This window comes from Urocitellus parryii, chromosome 4, assembly GCF_045843805.1.
Source record: "Urocitellus parryii isolate mUroPar1 chromosome 4, mUroPar1.hap1, whole genome shotgun sequence".
Classification (NCBI taxonomy): domain Eukaryota; kingdom Metazoa; phylum Chordata; class Mammalia; order Rodentia; family Sciuridae; genus Urocitellus; species Urocitellus parryii.
The window spans coordinates 53,118,944-53,136,917 of NC_135534.1; the positions used below are offsets into that span (position 1 = coordinate 53,118,944).

General features: G+C 38.5%; 1 protein-coding gene across 5 annotated transcripts in view; it reads left to right on the forward strand.

Moving 5' to 3' along the window:
* The first annotated feature begins 2,284 nt into the window (after nucleotides 1-2,284).
* The window catches only part of Sbf2 (SET binding factor 2), a 426,980-nt gene continuing 411,290 nt past the window's right edge, over nucleotides 2,285-17,974 (forward strand). For all 5 annotated transcript variants that reach the window (XM_077798180.1, XM_077798181.1, XM_077798182.1 and 2 more), the window contains exon 1: nucleotides 2,285-2,366. In XM_077798180.1, the coding sequence (XP_077654306.1) occupies nucleotides 2,312-2,366 (55 nt within the window). In that variant the 5' untranslated portion in view covers nucleotides 2,285-2,311. The remainder of the gene's footprint in view (nucleotides 2,367-17,974) is intronic.

The window sequence follows — 17,974 nt, forward strand, 5'->3', positions numbered from 1 at the left end:
TGATGCTGTAAGGTAGTACTGATGCTACAACATGCTTTAATTTTCTGGTACTGAGTATTGAATCCAGGGGTGCCACCTACCACTGAGCTACATTCCAGACCTTTTTTTTTTTTTTTTTTTGACACAGGGTCTTGCTAAATTGCTCAGGCTAACCTCAAACTTGTAATTCTCCTGCCTCAACTTCCTGAATAGCTGGGGTTATAGGTGTGTGCCACCATATACAATTTATAATTCAATTTATATAAAACATCTATATTAGGCAAATCCATAGAGATAGAAAGGAAATTGGTGGCTGTCAGGACAGGAAAAGAAAATGGAGTGACTGCTTAATGGGTGGGGAGTTTTCTTTTAGGTGATGTAAAGGGTTTGGAAGTAGATTGATGTAGTAGTTGTGCAAAACTGAATGTACTGCATGCACCTAATCGCACACTTCATTTTACCCCAATTTTTAAAAAGGAGAGTAAAATGGAGAAGGAACATAATTGTCCTTAAAATCTAAAAGACTACATTATACAAAGATTTCTGCCACCTCTGGGTAGCTCCTCAGAGCAGACTCCGGGAAGTTACAGTAGCACAACTCTGATATATTAAGGAAGAACTTTCTAACAATAGGGCTGTCCAGGAAGTAACATTACTCTTTTTTAATATTTATTTTTTAGTTGTAGTTGGACACAATATCTTTATTTTATTTTTATGTGGTGCTGAGGATTGAACCCAGGGCCTCACACTTGCTAGGCAAGCGCTCTATTGCTGAGCCACAATCCAAGCCCAGTAACATCATCACTCTTTACTGATAGAGTGATCAAGTTGGATGATGATCTCCCAGGGAAGTTATAAAGAGGATTTCCATTTATGGGGTATGATGTGAAGATTTTTAAAAATTATTTTCAAGATCAATCTATTTTCCCTCTACCTCTGAAATTAAGCTGATTCAGTTTGAGGTTAGCTATTTACAAATGAGGTCTGAAGCATGGTACAGAAAAGGGAAACAGTCAAATAGAATAAATCTTAAGCTGCTGAAACATCAACCCTTTGGACTCTCAGATCAGAGTTCCAGCATTTCATCGGCCTGATGATGACTAGGGGTGGAGGGTGGCCTGGGGTGGGAGATGAATTGCATATTTACTCACTAAAAACATTTGTTAAGCCCTTACTATGTACTAGATACTTTAAGAGCTCTTATATGTAAATGTTAAGGATCAAATCCTCCTAAATTAAGAATGAGAGATAAGCAACCACGAAGAAAGATTATTTCCAAACCAGAGACCCTCAAAACTTCAGAAGTCTATCATTTGTGCATATTTTACTAAAACTTCATGTGATATTAACAAATGACAAAGTAAGCTCATCTAAGTGACACACCAGCCAAATTCGAAATGAGGTGTAACAAAAAGGCAAATGATTTGGACAATCTCTAGACTCACTAATGCATTTTATTGCGTGCTTGTGCAGGGAACTTGGAAGTTACCACCTGCTTTAGGCTGCTGGAGCCCTGAGACCACTGAAAAGGAAGCAAGCCGAAGCAGGCGGGGATCCCCAGGGAGAGGGAGAGACCGGCACAGTACAGGAGGATCCCGGGGAAGCCGCGTTCCTGGGTGGAATCCTGCTCCCCCGGGTGCTCCGGGGGAAGCCCAGGCTGACCGCCCCCGGCCCAACCAGCAATGAAACCCGAGGCGCCTTAAGATTGCTCAAAAGCCTCTCCCTCCCTGGCTTGCTCGTTGGCATGTTTCTAAAATTCCCATCTGCACAACATAAACAGGAAACGTGCAGCAAAAACCCTGGCGGTGCAAATTCCAAGCTTCCAGCCGAGGGCGGGAGAATCTCATCTTTGCTGGTGGTGGTAGTAAGCAGAAAAGAGAAAACTTTCGAAGGGACCCCTCAACTCTCCAAGTCCCCTCCCCCTCAAAAAAAAAAAAAGAATAGACCCTCGCTTTAGGAAAAATAGGAAAGGGGTACCGCTAAGCGGCACGGAGGCCTCAAAGTCACATCCCGCAGCTCAAGTGGCCGCTGGTGGCTGGGATACGCCCAGCCGCCCACTCCTGAGATCGCGGCCGGAGCTGCCCGCCGAGGGTGGGGGTGGGCTCGCAGCCTCGGCTCGGGGCCTCGGAGCCCGTCCGGGTGGGGGCGGGGGAGGAGCGGGCGCCAGGCGCGGCGCAGGCGCAGAGCACGCCTCGGTTGTCAAACATGGCTGAAGTGCTGCCGCTGCCGCTGCTGCCGCTGCAGGGAAAATGCTGAGCCCTCCCGGGCCGGGTGGGCGGCGGCGGCGAGGGCGGCGACGGGGATCCGCTTCTCGGGCGCGGCGGCGGCGGCCATGGCCCGGCTGGCTGACTACTTCATTGTGGTAGGCTACGACCACGAGAAGCCAGGTAAGGGTGTGGGGCGGGCGCCGCCCCCGGGCCTCCTTGCCTCCGCCCCCCGGCCGCTGTCCAGTGGGCTCCGCGGGGCCGGGCGTCGCGGCTGGGAGGCGGGGAGGCCCGGATCGGGAGGCAGCGGCGGAGCCGGCGGGCGGCGGCGGGCCTTGTTGGCGCGGCCCAGCCTCGCGTTGGGCATGGGGCACCCGCACGACGCGGGCGGGGAAGGGGAGGCCGCGCCGGCCGGGCCCAGGGCAGGCCAGCCTCGGGCCAGGCTGGGGGCCGCGACCCTCTCTCTGGAGGCGCCCGGGGACCAGGGTAGCGCCCTCGTGCCAGCGGGATTGGGCCCTGGACCGCAGGGTTGGGAGGGCGGGAGCCGACTGTATTAAGTTCCTCAGGGATAAACTTCTGCCCTGCATCCTGAGTGAGTAACGAGTGACGCAGGGGGCTGTCTTCTCCAAAAGGAAGTGCTGAGAGTCCAGCGCGTTGTTGGGGGCCTATAATAACCGCTCCTCCGAACGCGTGGTACCGGCGAAGGGGAAAGGATCTTTGAACTTTTAAACATTTCTGAGAAATGGTGCCCGGTTTTTTCAGGACAGACGTGACGGTCATTTCATTAAAGGCATCCTGCCCATCGCTGGAGATAATGATGTTTCACTTTAATGTGTGTTTTAATTGTTCTCTTCAGTCGTCATAAAATTTTCTTCAAGGAGCAATTTGGCCAGTTAATTGCATTTTATATTTTAATTGATGGACTTTCACAATTTAAGAGAGTTAGAGGTCCATGCACGTTTATTTTTGTTTGCATTCCTTTGTATGACTATGTAGGTAAACAATGTGATAAAAAACTGAACTGGGGAAGCACTTTTTTCCCCCCCAGGGTAATTCCAGCCTCACACTGGCAAGGAATTTTACATATCAGTTCTATCTCCTTCATTTTTCAGAGGAGATTCTGAGATTGTGTTTTGCTGTTGGTCATAGTAGTGTCAGTATACCATTGTTCCACCCACTCTTGATGGTCCATTGCCCTTCTCATTATTGCTGTTCTAAGAACTTCACCTCTTTTAGTGCAAATCTTTCATCTTTCACCTCTCAGTTATTTAACAGAAGGGGCTGGGCTATATTTAGAGTGTCTCCTGGTTTCAAAATTTCATTTATTTCCTAATAATTTTGCCTAGTTTAGTGTCTCCTATCAAGATTAAGTGTGATAGGAGACACTTTTGTTTTTAACCTTTGTGATCTGGGATCAAATTTAGGGTCTTGTGCATTCTAGGCAAGGGCTTCACCCAGCTACACTCCCAGCCTGTTTTTAACCTTGTTTAGTTTTTAGTGACATTGTTCTGCCTCCCCTCCCCACTTCCCCCACTGGAGATTGAACCCAGAGGCACTCTACCACTGAGCTACACCCCAGTCTTTTAAATTTTTATTTTGACACAGGGTCTCAATAAATTGCTCAGGTTGGTCTGGAACTTGTATCCTCTTGCCTCAGCCTTCTAAGTAGCTGGGATTACAGGCATGTACCACCATGCCCAACTTCTCCTCCCACCCCAACATTTTTAAACAATCATAACTTGAAGAAAAGTTGCGAGTATGGTACAAAGAATTTTTTTCCCTGCATAATTTAGGAGGAAGCTATTGAACTAGTAACCTGTCACCCCAGTATGCTTTAGTGTGCATTTTCTCCAAAGATTATATTTTCCTACATAATCACAGTACAAGCATCAAAATAGGAAATTCATACTGATACAGTACAATATCTAGTTATTTTGTTGATTGTGCTGTTAATTTCTTTACTGGCAAAAGGATCCTTGCATAATTATGGGTTGCATTTGATATGTTTCTTTAGTCTCCTTCAATCTGGAACAGTTCCTGCCTCTTCTCTGTGACCTTGGCACTTTTAATGATTACAGTTTTGTTATTTTGTAGAATTTTCTTCATTTTAGAATTGTCCGTTCTCTCGTGGTTAGATCCATATAGATTATGCACTTGGACAAGAATATCACAGAAATGATGCTCACTGCATCCAGTTAGGTGGTGCACAGTTTCACTTCATTATTGGTGATTTTCACTTTAAATCTCAGTATCTGTCAGGTTTCTCCACTGTGAAGTTAATACTTAATAGTTTTTGTGAGGAGTACTGTGAAACTATGTAAATACTTGTTCCTCAACAAAATTTGATGGATTCATTTATCGACATCTATGAATTCATGGTTTTCTTGTTTATTAGTGGATTATATTATATTACAGTTTGTTTTAATTTGTTACTTTAACAAAAATATCTTAAACTGAGCAATGTATAAATGACAGAAATTTATTTCTTAAAGTTCTAAACACTGAAAGTTCAAGATTTAGGCTCCTGCACATTTGGTTTCCAATGAGGGTTTACTTCCTCATAGCCATGTTTTCACTTTAACCTCACATGACCTAAAGGGCAAATGAGCTTTCTGGGATCTCTTTAATAGAGGAACTAATCCCATTTATGAGGGCTCCACCCCCATGACCTAGTACCATCACTTCCTAGTATCATCACATTGGGGTGAATTTTTTTGGGGGGGTTATAAACATTCAGGCCATACCAATATTTATTTTGGTGTTCAAATTATTTCTCATTTGGCCAGTGATAGCCCACACAGCTGTTTTTTTTTTTTTGTTGTTGTTGTTTGTTTTGTTTTATCTTTATGACATGTCCTTATCATTTTTTTAGTGTATCTTTACTTTTGGTCATAAGATATTCCTGGGCTGGTGTGGTGGCAAATGCTTGTTACCCCAGCTACTCAGGAGGCTGTGGTAGGAAGATCACAAGTTCAAGGCCAACCTTGGCAAATGAGCAAGACTGTCTCAAAATATAAAAGTCTGAGGTGTAGCTCAGTGGTATAGGGCACCTGGGTTTAATCTGCAGTACCACCAAAAAAAAAAAAAAAAAAAAGATTTCCTGGATTATCTTTTTTTCCCCCTTGTTTCTTTGGTGAATCTCACCTAGGGGCCTCCTGCATGCTGGACCAGCACTCTACCACTGAGGCCCTGCCCCATAGCTTATCTTGTACTTCCTTGTCTTGGCCTGGAATTAGCCATTAGCCATTTCTCTAGGGATCCTGATTCCCTTTAATGGAGAATGAAATTTTTCAGTGCCACTGTCATATTGCTGAAAGGTTGTTAATGGTTGGATCTGGGAAATATATGTATGTATCACACATACACATTTGCTTCCTTCTTTCTTTCTTTCTTTCTTCCTTTCTTCTATATGTGTTGCTGTTTTTAAATTTGCTTTTATATGTGTTGCTGAGAATCCAACCCAGTGTCTCACATGTGCTGGGGATTGAACCCAGGGCCTTGTGCATGCGAAATAAGGACTCTACCAACTGACCCCCAGCCCCTCTATATTTCTTTACATAATGAAAATTGAATTCACCCTGATACCTCTGATTTTAGTTTAACACTCCAGGATCCAATCTAGTTTTCTCCTTTTTCAGGTTGTAATGTTCTTCATAGACAGCAAGTTATCTGGCTTTCTGGCTTTCATTATCCTTAATATGTTTACCTATTTGTTTGGTTTCTCCATTTAAACCAACCTTTTTATTTTTTTGCTGTGCCAGGAATTAAACCCATGGTCTCACACATGCTAGGCAAGCATTGCCACTGCCACCCCCCAACCCCAGCCCTATAACTGATCTTTCTTCTTCACTCCCATCCCCTTTTCCTGCTAATGCTCAGGTTCTTCATTTTATCTTTTCTTCCCTCAACTCCAGCCCTGTCATGATCCAAGAGCACATAGTAGGATAGATGCCTCAGTACCGGGCCTTCCAGCATACTCTGACTTAGCACAGGGCTTTCCTAACCTACTCCCCAGATTTGTCTCCTGCCTGTCTTTGTACATGCTTCTCACCTATTCAGGCTCTTACCTCCTTCCTTGGGCTGCTTCCTAGTGAAGACATCCTCTGAATGTGTCTGTACCTCAGTGCTACATACTGGTTTGATCTTTCTGCTTTGACCCACGGGCTCTAACTCAATGTAGTCTGCTTTGGTCAGTTTCTTTTCACATAGATGATTTTTTTTTTTTTTTTTTTTGAGCTCAATTGGAATCCTACAAGCTTCTGCCCCAGGATACTCCCCTTCTCACAGCAAAGAAGATTTTTGTTTTAGTAACAAAATCTAGAAATTGTATAGATTGCATAATCTCTCTTTTTTTTTTTAAATATTTATTTATTTTTTTAGTTATCGGCAGACACAACATCTTTGTATGTGGTGCTGAGGATCGAACCCCGGGCTGCACGCATGCCAGACGAGCGTGCTACCCCTTGAGCCACATCCCTAGCCCTAGATTGCATAATCTCAATAGTGAAATGTATAATTTTTTTTCCTATTTGGGATGATTTTTTGTAGTTTATTCAAATATAATTTACGTGCAATAAATTTCACTGTTAAAAGTAGGGGAGGTAGGAAAGACAGTGGAATGAGATGGACATCATTACCCTAAGTACACGTATGAAGACACAGAAAACAAATAAAACAAAAAACTTAAAAGTGAACTGTTCAGTTTTTTTTTTTTTTAAAGAGAGAGACGAGAGAGAATTTTAATATTTACTTTTTAGTTTTCGGCGGACACAACATCTTTGTTTGTATGTGGTGCTGAGGATCAAACCTGGGCCACACGCATGCCAGGCGAGCGCGCTACCGCTTGAGCCACATCCCCAGCCCTTTTTTTTAGTTTTTTTTAAAAAATATTTTTATTAGTTGTTGATGGACCTTTATTTTATTTATTTATTTATATGTGTTACTGAGAATCCAACCCAGTGTCTCACACATGCTGGGCAAGTGCTCTACCACTGAGCCACAAACCCAGCCCCTGTTTTTGTTTTTTAATACTAGAGATTGAACTCAGGGTTGCTTTTGATTTGTGGTTATAGTCTTCTTCTGAAAGAAAATCTACTAAATCTTTTGTTTTTTAATTTATTTAAATTACAATTGAAGATTCAATCTAATTGATTCTGCAGGCCTTTATTATGTAGTTTTCTTCAGGCACTAATATGATTTTATTATCCAGCTCTCTCTGAAAGTTAATCATACTACGATATGTTACTGGAATGTATACATTTAATACAAGAGTTCCTGGAATTACTAACCAACATACTCTTTATTTTTGTTCCTAAAGTGCCTTTTCCATTCAGTTGAGGTTATTGATGTATCTATTTTAAAATTAATTGAAAGAAAAAACACTGTCTTGAAAATTTGCTTTTAAAAAGTGGAAAAAAAAAGAGTTAGCATGTGCTATTCAAGTTACATAGAAAGCAGAGTACCTGACACTTAGTATTTAACAAATGAATATCGAGTGGACACACAGTTGTTAAAAATATGGAAAAAACAAAGGAGAGGGGAGATATGGTTATAAAAGGGCAACAGAAAGGGGTTTTTTTTGTAATGATACAACTGGTTTGTATCTTCACTGGATGGTAGATACATGAAGTTCCATATGTGATGAAATTTTGGAGAACTAAATACCACTCATACAAACAAATGAATACATTTGATAGGGGAGATCCAAGTAAGAATGGTGAGTTACAATGAAGTTTGTATCCTAGTGATGGTATTGTGCTATGATTTTGTAAGATGTTACAATTAAGGAAAACTAAGTAAAGGGTACATGGTTTCATTCTGACAGCTCTTTGTGTGTATGTTTGTTTACCCAGGGCCCTATACCATTGAGCTACATCCCCAGTTGGGTGTTTTTTTTTTTTTTTTTTTTTTTTTTTTTTTTTTTTTATTGTTGTTGTTTGTTTATTTTGAGACAGGGTCTTGCTAAGTTGCCCAAACTGGCCTTGAACTTTTGATCCTCCTGCCTCAGCCTCCCGAGTAACCAATACCAACCCTGGCTTTACAACTGTAAATCTACAATACCTCAAAATAAAAGGTTTAATTTGAAAAAAGCTATAAGGAAGATAAAAGATACTCAACTCCATATTGGTGGTGTAAGGATTTGTTGTTGTTTTGTTACTGGGGATGGAACCAAGGTAGGCAGGTGCTTTCTGCTTCTGAGCAGTGCAACATAAGAAAATTAAAAAAAAATTTTTTTTTTTAGTTGTTGATATACGTTAATTTTTTATTTATTTATATGTGTTGTTGAGATTTGAAACCCAGTGCCTCAAACATGCTAGGTAAGCGCTCTACCACTGAGCCACAACCCCAGCCCCAGGAAATTTTTATGCTATAAAATTTCAGAAGAGGGGCTGGGGATGTGACTCAAGTGGTAGCGCGCTCGCCTGGCATGCGTGCGGCCCGGGTTCGATCCTCAGCACCACATACAAACGAAGATGTTGTGTCCACCGAGAACTAAGAAAAATAAATAAATGTTAAAATTCTCTAAAAAAAAAAAAAAAAAAAAAATTTCAGAAGAACATAATCTTCAGTGGTGGAATTATTACATCTTGTGTGAATATCAGTTTAACTTCATCATTCACTTTATTATTGGACATTTACTTTTTTCCAATTTTGTGTTTTTATGATGCTGCTCTCCTGTTTAGGAAAACATAGTTTGAACCCCCTCCCCCCTTTTTTAAAAATAGCTGTTTTGATTTTGATAATTTGAAATTAAGACTTTATTTTCCAGACTTTATGTCTTCACAGAATAATTAGAAATATTTGTTTCTAGTAGATAGTTATTTAGCCAACTATTTTTACTTTTAGTTACACTGAGATTTGTCAAATAAAATTGATGACTATTGTATTCATTCCCTACATGCCTTTACTTTCATTTATTTTTTCCTTACTTCTGCTTTCCATTAATAAATTTAGAAATAATCTACTTTTCTAGATTTTATTTAACCTAGAGTTAAGTTTGATAATCATTTGAGGTTCTTGTATTTTCAAATCAAAGTGTTCACATATATTAGAGAAAGCATTTGAAATACTTCGTAGGTACTTAATTGGTTTCATTTAAGTAATATATTATAGGTGAGGTAGGCCAAAAGGAAAATTTATGTATAATACCTAAAATACCATGTTTTGAGACTTTTTCTTTTTTTTCCCCTGAGAATTGAATCCAGGGCCTCCGTGCTTAGGCAATAGTTTTACTACTGAACTACACCCTCCCTGCCATCCCCCCCATTTTTTTTTGTTACCATCGATTTAATCCAGGGGTACTTTCCCACTGAACCACATCTCCAACCCTTTTAATTTTATTTTTGAGACAGGGTCTCACTAAATTGCTTAGGACCTCACTAAATTGCTGAGGCTGGTCTTGTGATCCTCCTTCCTCAGCCTCCTGAGTTGCTGAGATTACAGGTCTGCCCCACCATGCCTGGCAGCCCTTATTTTTAAAATTTCATTTTGAGGTAGACTCTTGTTAAGTTGTACAGACTGGGCTGGGGGTGTGGCTCAAGCGGTAGCGTGCTCGCCTGGCATGCGTGCTGCCCAGGTTCGATCCTCAGCACCACGTACAAACAAAGATGTTGTGTCTGCCGAAAACTAAAAAATGAATATTAAAAATTCTCTCTTTCTCTCACCTCTCTCTTAAAAAAAAAAAATTGTACAGACTGATCTGGAACTTGGGATCCTTCTGCTACAGCCTCTTGAGGTGTGTGTGTGTGTGTGTGTGTGTGTGTGTGTGTGTGTGTATGTGATGAACCCAGGGCTTTGTGCATATTGAGCACACACTGTACCAGTGAGTTTCACCTAGGCCAGCCCCATAAGACTATCCATTTAAAAATGGATATTTGATTATTATTAAACCATTGGAATACATAGTTCAGGGTTCCTTTCTCATCCCCAATCTATATTGAAGGAGTTGGGATTTCCTGGTTATTGTTGTTTTTTTTAATTTAAAAATTATTATTATTTTTCAGTTGTTGATAGAACTTTATTTTATTTATTTATATGTGATGCTGAGAATTGAACCCAGTGCCTCTCACACATGCTAGCCCTGGTTATTGTTTTTCTTACCTGTCAAGAAATGTTTTGGATTAATTGATGAAAAATATTTATCACTTTATAGTCATTGTGCCAAGTGTGAGGTCAGTAAATAAATGAATAAATAGGTGAGTCTCAGAGCTGGGTATGTAGTTTCAGCTCGTGAGGAGATTCAGGAGGTGGGAGGATTACTTGAGTTCAGGAGTTCAAATGTCTTAAAAAAAAGAAAAAGAAAAATATTTTTAACTTAGTGGAGGAAGTCTTGAAGTAAGAAGTAATGATAAGAAGTTAGACCTGTTTTCCTGAGAGAAAGAGAAGACTTCTTATGAGAGGTGATGTTTAAACCAGGTTGAGAATGATGAATAAGCCTTTGCTATATGGAAAAGAGGATAGAGTTTATAGGCAGAGAGAAAAATGTGGAAGTATGTGTGTACCCTGTTACAGTTATGGAGAGTAGTGTAGTTGGAAATGGAGGTCAGCTTTGATGTTGAAGTGATTGGGATCAGGCTGTGAAAAGCTTTGTAGAATTTAGCATTGACTCTGTAGATAGTGAGGTTTTTGAAATGAATTTTTGAAAAGCAAGAATTAACCTAGAAAAGTAACTCAAATGGCAGTGAACAAGAGACAGAAAGACCAGTATCAGCATTCTGGAGCATTTACAGTGAAAATAGAAAGGAGTTTATGGATGCTAGAGAAATTTGAAAGCTCAAATTAGCAAAATTTAGTAATGAATGAGTATGAGGAGTAAAGTAAGAAGAATAGTTGAGGATAACAAAATCTCTAGCCTGAGTAATGACTGGGTAATGATACTATAAATGCAATTAAAGCATTAAGGAGAAGGAATGAATTTAGATGAAATGCTAATCAAGATAGAGATACCATTTGGGTGTTGTAAATATATGTCAGGTGGTAAAGACAGAGGTGAAGATTAGAGATTTGACAATTTTCAATAGCTAGTTGATTGTCAGATATGAAGAAAAGAATGAGATTCCTTAGGAAATGTATAGAATGAGAAGAGGAGTGACATAATGGTTGAACCCAGAGAAAAATCAATATTCAAGAGGCAGATAAAGTAGTAGCAGCCAGGAAACTGAACAACCAGGAAAGAGAACAAAGATTGTGTGGTATCATCGAAGCTCAGGGTGTGCCAAATTTTCAGGAAGATAAAATAGTAAATAAGTATGAAATGTTCTGAAGATGATGTGTATAATGAAGGCTAAAATAAGCTCATGGATTTGATAATTAGGATAATGATTTCAGAACATTATACAGTTGTCTCTTGGTATCCATGGGGGATTGGTTCCAGGACGCCTCCCCCAACTTCAGGACACCAAAATCTGAAGATACTCAAGTCCCTTATATGAAATGAATATTTGCATATAACCTACATATAACCTCCATCATCTCTAGATTACTTAAGTAATACAATGTAAATTCTATATAAATAGTTGTTATACTATATCATTTAGGGTATACTAACAAGAAAAGTCTGTATATGTTCAGTACAGACAAAATATTTTTTTCTTGAATATTGTCAATCTGTAGTTGGTTAAATTTGCAAGTGTTGTTGAATGTGGAACCCAGAATACTTAGGGCTGACTATCAGTTTGATAAATGCATGTCCTGTGTCATGCTGCATAAATTTTATGTAGTCCAATATATTTAATTTCTTTTAAAAGTTCATAATTATTATTATTATTATTATTATTATTATTAGGTACTAGGGATTGAACTCAGGTGTGCTTTACCACCGAGCTACATTCCCAGCTTTTTTTGTTTGTTTGTTTGTTTTTTTTGGTATGGGGGATTAAAGCCAGGGTCACTTAATGACTGAGCCATATCCCTAGCCCTCTTAATTAATTTATTTGTTTTGAGATAGAGTCTTGCAAAGTTGCTCAGGGCCTTGCTGATTTGCTGAGGCTGGTTTTGAACTTGCAGTTCTTCTGTCTCAGCCTCCTGAAGTCACCAGGCCCAGCACTTTTGATTTTTTTATTTTGAGACAGTGTCTTACCCAGGCTGGCCTTGAATTTGTGATCTTCCTGTGGGATCACAGGCGTGTAGCATTTCTTCTCGCTTTTACTCACATCTTGACTTCATCTCCTTATAAACTTACTTTTTCACTGATCCAGAAGCCTGGCTCTTGATTTTTTGTGCCATATTGTTTAGAATCTCCGCTATTTTTCTTTTCTTTTGTGTGTGTGTTGGTGATCAAATCCAGAGTCTTGCTGCATACTAACCCCAGTCTACCACTGAGCTATACCTTCTGTCTCTGTGCATATCTGGTTTTCTTTTCTTTCTTTTTAAAATATTTCCTTTTTCTTTTCTTTCTTTCTTTCTTTTTAATTTTTTTAGATGTTGATAGACCTTTACTTTATTCATTTATCTATATGCAGTGCTGAGAATTGAACCCAGTGCTGCATACATTCTAGGCAAATGCTCTACCACTGAGCTCTAGCCCCAGCCCCTCATCTGTTTTTCTGTTCAGCTTGACTCAACCTTTGTGGTTCTGTTGCACATTCCTGATACATGTTCCTGCATATTCCTTTGCATATTGCTTTAACTGACCTCCCTATTGCTAAACTCTTTTATATCTTACTTATTGTAGTAATACATATTTGTTACAAAAATTTCAAACATTACCAAAAGCTCCTGCCTTCTTGACTATAGTACCACTGTGACTTTGTCCCAGTGAATTTGGTTCTAAGTACCTGTATGGAAATTTTCTAGTTTCTTATTTTATTTTTTAGTACTGGGGTTGAACCCAGGGGTGCTTTACCACTGAACTACATCCCTACCCCTTTTTATTTAAAGACAAGGTCTCACTGAGTTGCTTTGGGCCTTGCTAACTTTCTGAGGATGGTCTCAACCTTGCAATCCTCCTACCTTATCCTCTGGAGTTGCTGGGATTACAGGCATGTACAACCATTCCCAGTTCTAGAACTTTTAATGAAATGAAACCCCAGTCTTTCAGAATTTACAGTGGACAGAAAGCCTCCACAAGGGAAAGGTCTGCTTAACCCCCCTTCTTCCATTTCTCTATTCCAGCTCATAAAGTTACTACTTTTTCTTAACATTCCCACCTAACTATCATCCTGTACCAAATAAATTTTCCCTTTATTTTCTGAGACACAGCTGAAACAAGGCTGAAATACTGAAATAAGACTTTTCTAGTTGGAAACAGTGGTACATGCCTATAATTCCAGCTAGTCAGGAGGCCCAGGCAGTCTGGATAACTTAGCAAGACCCTGTCTCAAAAAAATTTATGTATATATAAACAGGGCTGGGGATGTAGCTCAGTGGTAGAGTGCCTCTCGTTTCAACCCTTAGCCCTGCAAAAATAAATAAAAAAATAAAATACTTTTTTAAGGGCTATAAAACACACACACACACACACACACACACACACACAAACACACACACACCCCAACAAACAAAAGGTTTCCAAGGTATAGTTTACTCCTATTGGGGCTGTGGTTTCTTAAAGGATATAGATAACCATTCTGCTTATTTTCTGGTCTACCATCATCTGATAAAAGTAATTTTTCCTTTCAACTTGTCTTACTTATTTTTATGGTATTAGGGATTGAACCCAGGACTGTTCTACCTCTGAGCTACATCCCCAGCCTTTTTTTATTTTTGAGATAGGATCTTGCTAAGTTGCAGAGACCTTGATATTGTGATCCTCTTTTCTCAGCCTCCTAAGTAGCTGGGATTATAGTTGTGCACCACTATATCCAGTTTCAACTTGTCTCTCTCTCTTTTTTTACTCTTGACTTTATTTGTCCTTTTTAGATGTACATGATGGTAGAATGTATTTTGATGTATTTGTATTTGATGAATTTGATGCTGAATGTATCATGTACATACATGGAGTATGCCTTATTCTAATTAGGATCCGATTCTTGTGGTTGAACATGATATGGAGTTACACTGGTCATTTATTCTTATCTGAATAGAGGAAAGTTATGTCCGATTCATTTTACTGTCTTTCCTATTTCTATCCCCCATCCCTTCCCTCCATTCCCCTTTGTCTAATCTACTGAACTTCTATTCTTCCCTCTCCTACTTACTGTGTGTTAGCATCCCCATATCAGAGACAACAGAGAGAGCATTTGGCCTTTGTTTTTTGGGGGATTGGCTTATTTCACTTAGCATGATGGTCTCCAGTTCCATCTGTTTACTACTAAGTGCCATAATTTCATTCTTTATGGCTGAGTAACATTCCCTTGTGTATATATACACCACATTTTCTTTATCCATTCATCTGTTGAAGGGAAGGTACCTAGCTTGGTTCCATAGCTATTGTGAATTCAACTGCTATAAACATTGATGTGGCTGAGTCAGTGTAGTAGGCTGATTTTAGGTATTTTGGGTATATATCAAGGAGTGGGATAAACTGGGTCAAATGGCAGTTCCATTCCAGGTTTTCTGAGAAATCTACTTTCTAGGGTGGTTGCACTAATTTGCAGTCCCACCAGCAATGTATCAACATGTCTCTTTACATCTAGACCTAGGTGAGGGCTAGGCAAATAATCCATTCCTGTCAGGTCTAAGGTGACAAGAATGGATTATTTGCCTAACCTAATCTGTCTCTTTTATGTATGATTGGTATCAGGACTGCTTCAGGAGATATTCTATTCCTTACCCTTAAACGCCAGCATCATTGGTCTGCAATATTAGAAGTCTGCATAAGAAAGGATACTCACATACACTGGTGTGGGTTGGGACATCTTTGTTTTTGTACCTGTTTGCCACTCCTCCTCCTAGCATTGACAAATATTGATGTTACTTAGAAGCATGGTTATAACATTCATGCATATATCAAAACACAGCTAAATAAGCATCATGTTTTTTGTTATTTTTAAAAAGAAAAACGAGTTCTATAAAGCTATGTGCTTGTGTATTTATTTTTGAGATATTATAATCTTTCCTGTTTGATTTTAATCTGAATAAATAATGATATCATTTTTATTACTCCATAAATGTGAATGTTACTTGAAACAGTTTTTAAAAAAAAACAATGGTTTGATTCCAAAAATATCTAGATCCTGGACTGATTTAATTTGTTCAGTTAGATTGTATGATTTCTGAAAACTGTCCTATCATTTTAATTTTACTCCCTTATATAACATTTCTGTTTTTTCCCTACTAATGATTAAACATTAATAGTTACCAAAGCACCTAATTAAAAAATCAAAACAAAATAGTCTTTTCTTCTATGTACATATTATATAGAAGCTCACTTTAGGGACTATTTTAAATGAATAATTTTAAAGAAATGGTATGTTGAAATCACTATGTTTACCAAGGGTTGTTTGTGCTTCTGGGTCATGAGGTTTGAAGCTATTGAAGAAATTGTTACAAGACTCAAGGAAATTATGTGAGTAGTTGGTAATTGGCAAATAAGTAAGCATCAGCTACAGTGAATTACTTGTGTTCTCTTAAGGAGTCAAGAGTTGCTCACCTTAATTTTTAAATTTTTCTCTTGTTTATTTTGTATCTTTTTGATTTTAGCCACCCCTGGGGGTATTACCAAAGTGGCATACTTGTAACATTTTAACATATCTTTCTAGAGATTTTTATGTGCATTTATGTATAATATTTTTATCATTAGTATTTTATTTCTTACAAAACAAGTTCATAACATCTGTTCATTTATGCAGTATTTTTAAGAACAACTGCCAGATTTTTATATACTGTATATTTTATGTAATGAAATTATTTTTTATTAACCAAGTATTTTATCATTTTAATATACAATTTAATGTTCTTACAATAACTTTGCCAGTGAATTGCTTATGATGAGACATTTAGGTTATTTCCAAGTTTCTGCAGTTGTAAATGGTGTTATGATGAATCTTAGGTAAATTTTTTAATTCATTCTCTATTTCTCTCTGTCTTTTTTTGGTACCAAGGATTGCCCCAGGGGTGCTTAACCACTTAGCCACATCCTCAGCCCTTTTTTATTTAGAGACAGAGTCTCATTGAGTTGCTTATGGCCTCATTAATTTGCTGAGGCAGGCTTTAAACTTGCCATCTTCTTGCCTCAACCTCAGGAGTCACTGGGATTACAGGCATGCGCCACTATGACTGGCTTGAATTCATTCTTAATTTCTTGGATTAGTAAAGAGAGAGGTAGTAAAGTTTAGTAGTGGTAAAGTTGAAAGTGTGAAATGAAGCCAGGTGGTCTGGGTTTGATCCCTGGTTTTGCCTCTTAATAGTCTGACCTTAGACAAGTTACTTAATTTTTTGGTCTCAGTTTCTGTATCCATAAAATGAGATAATAATAAATTGATTAGTATCAATAGTTCATTAATAATCAACAATTGATTACTGATAGTTTCTGCCTCATAGAATTGTTGCAAAGATTAAATGAGTTAATTCTTGTAAAGCAATTAAATCACTGATTGGCATACAATTATGGTGTAAATTTTAATCCCTGGAAGTGGAACTCCCAAGTCAAAGATTATGTATGTTTTACAGACATATATTAATTTTATGCTCAGAAAGTTTCTTTTGGGAACCTTGCCTTTTATTTTCTATGGTCTCAGGCAAAGTGTCATTTCTAGTTACCCATACTCCCCTAGCTTTAAGTTGGGCTAATTAATTAGAGCCATCCATCTTTTTTGGAACAAAGCCTAACTTTTCTATTAGGATGACTAAGGATTCTAAGTTGAGGATGCCAAGGCAGCCTCCCTGCTGTGTTTAGAGAAGCTAGCAGAGTATTGGACACAAACTAAAGCAAAGATAGGCACAGAAGATGGACACAGAGCTTTGGAAACATACTTCTGGGTAAAGCTGTTTCTGAAAGCCAAAGAACATTTAAATAGTTTAGAGGTGTATGATAAATAGTCTTCTAGAAAGATTGAGACAAATTAGGTAATATAAGAATATACTCATTTCCTTAGGGGAAATTTTAATTAGGAAAAATAGTCACTTATCGATAGAAACTGCATAGCTCCATGAAGGTGAAGATGCAAAGGGGTTAGTTCAGTGAGATCAGACTTTAAACCTAATTCAAATGCTATCTCTGAAACATAACTAATTGCTACTTATCTTTGATCATTATTGTATCCTAAAAATATTTGAAACCTGGAATCTGAGTTCTGAAAATCCTAAAGTCTTCCTTCTTGTATTTATCTGATTTATTCAGACTGAAATAGATATCTTTGCAGGTCTGGTCCATATAGATCCCAGTATTTTCTAAGTAGAGAAATTCTTGGAATTGGGGGAAACAAAGTCCTTTTGGCAGAGATACTAATATTTTAGCAGAATAATACTATACAGTAAATTATAATTTATGGATTATTTATTATGTGGACTACTCTTTTATTTATTTATTTTATTTATTATTTATTATGTAGGCTACTCTTTTCAGTGATTTCCCAAACAGATCTAGTTAGGAGAAAGAATTTGTGTCTTCCTTGGTAAGAAATGCCCCTGTTCTACTGATGAGACCTTTATGTAGATGTCATCTTTTTCTTGATCCTTTGTAGCTCTCTGTGTACTTTGTTAATTTACAAGGTCAGTTAGTAAGTACCATGATTTGAAGAAAACAACTTGACCTATCAAACTGTTTTCCTTCCAAAAAATATTTTATCATCATAGATTTACAATATAGATTTAAGCTGGATGTGGTAGCACATGCCTATAATTCCAGCTGCTTGGGAGACTGAGTAGGAGGATCACAGATGGAAGGCCAACCTGGGCAATTTAGTAAGACC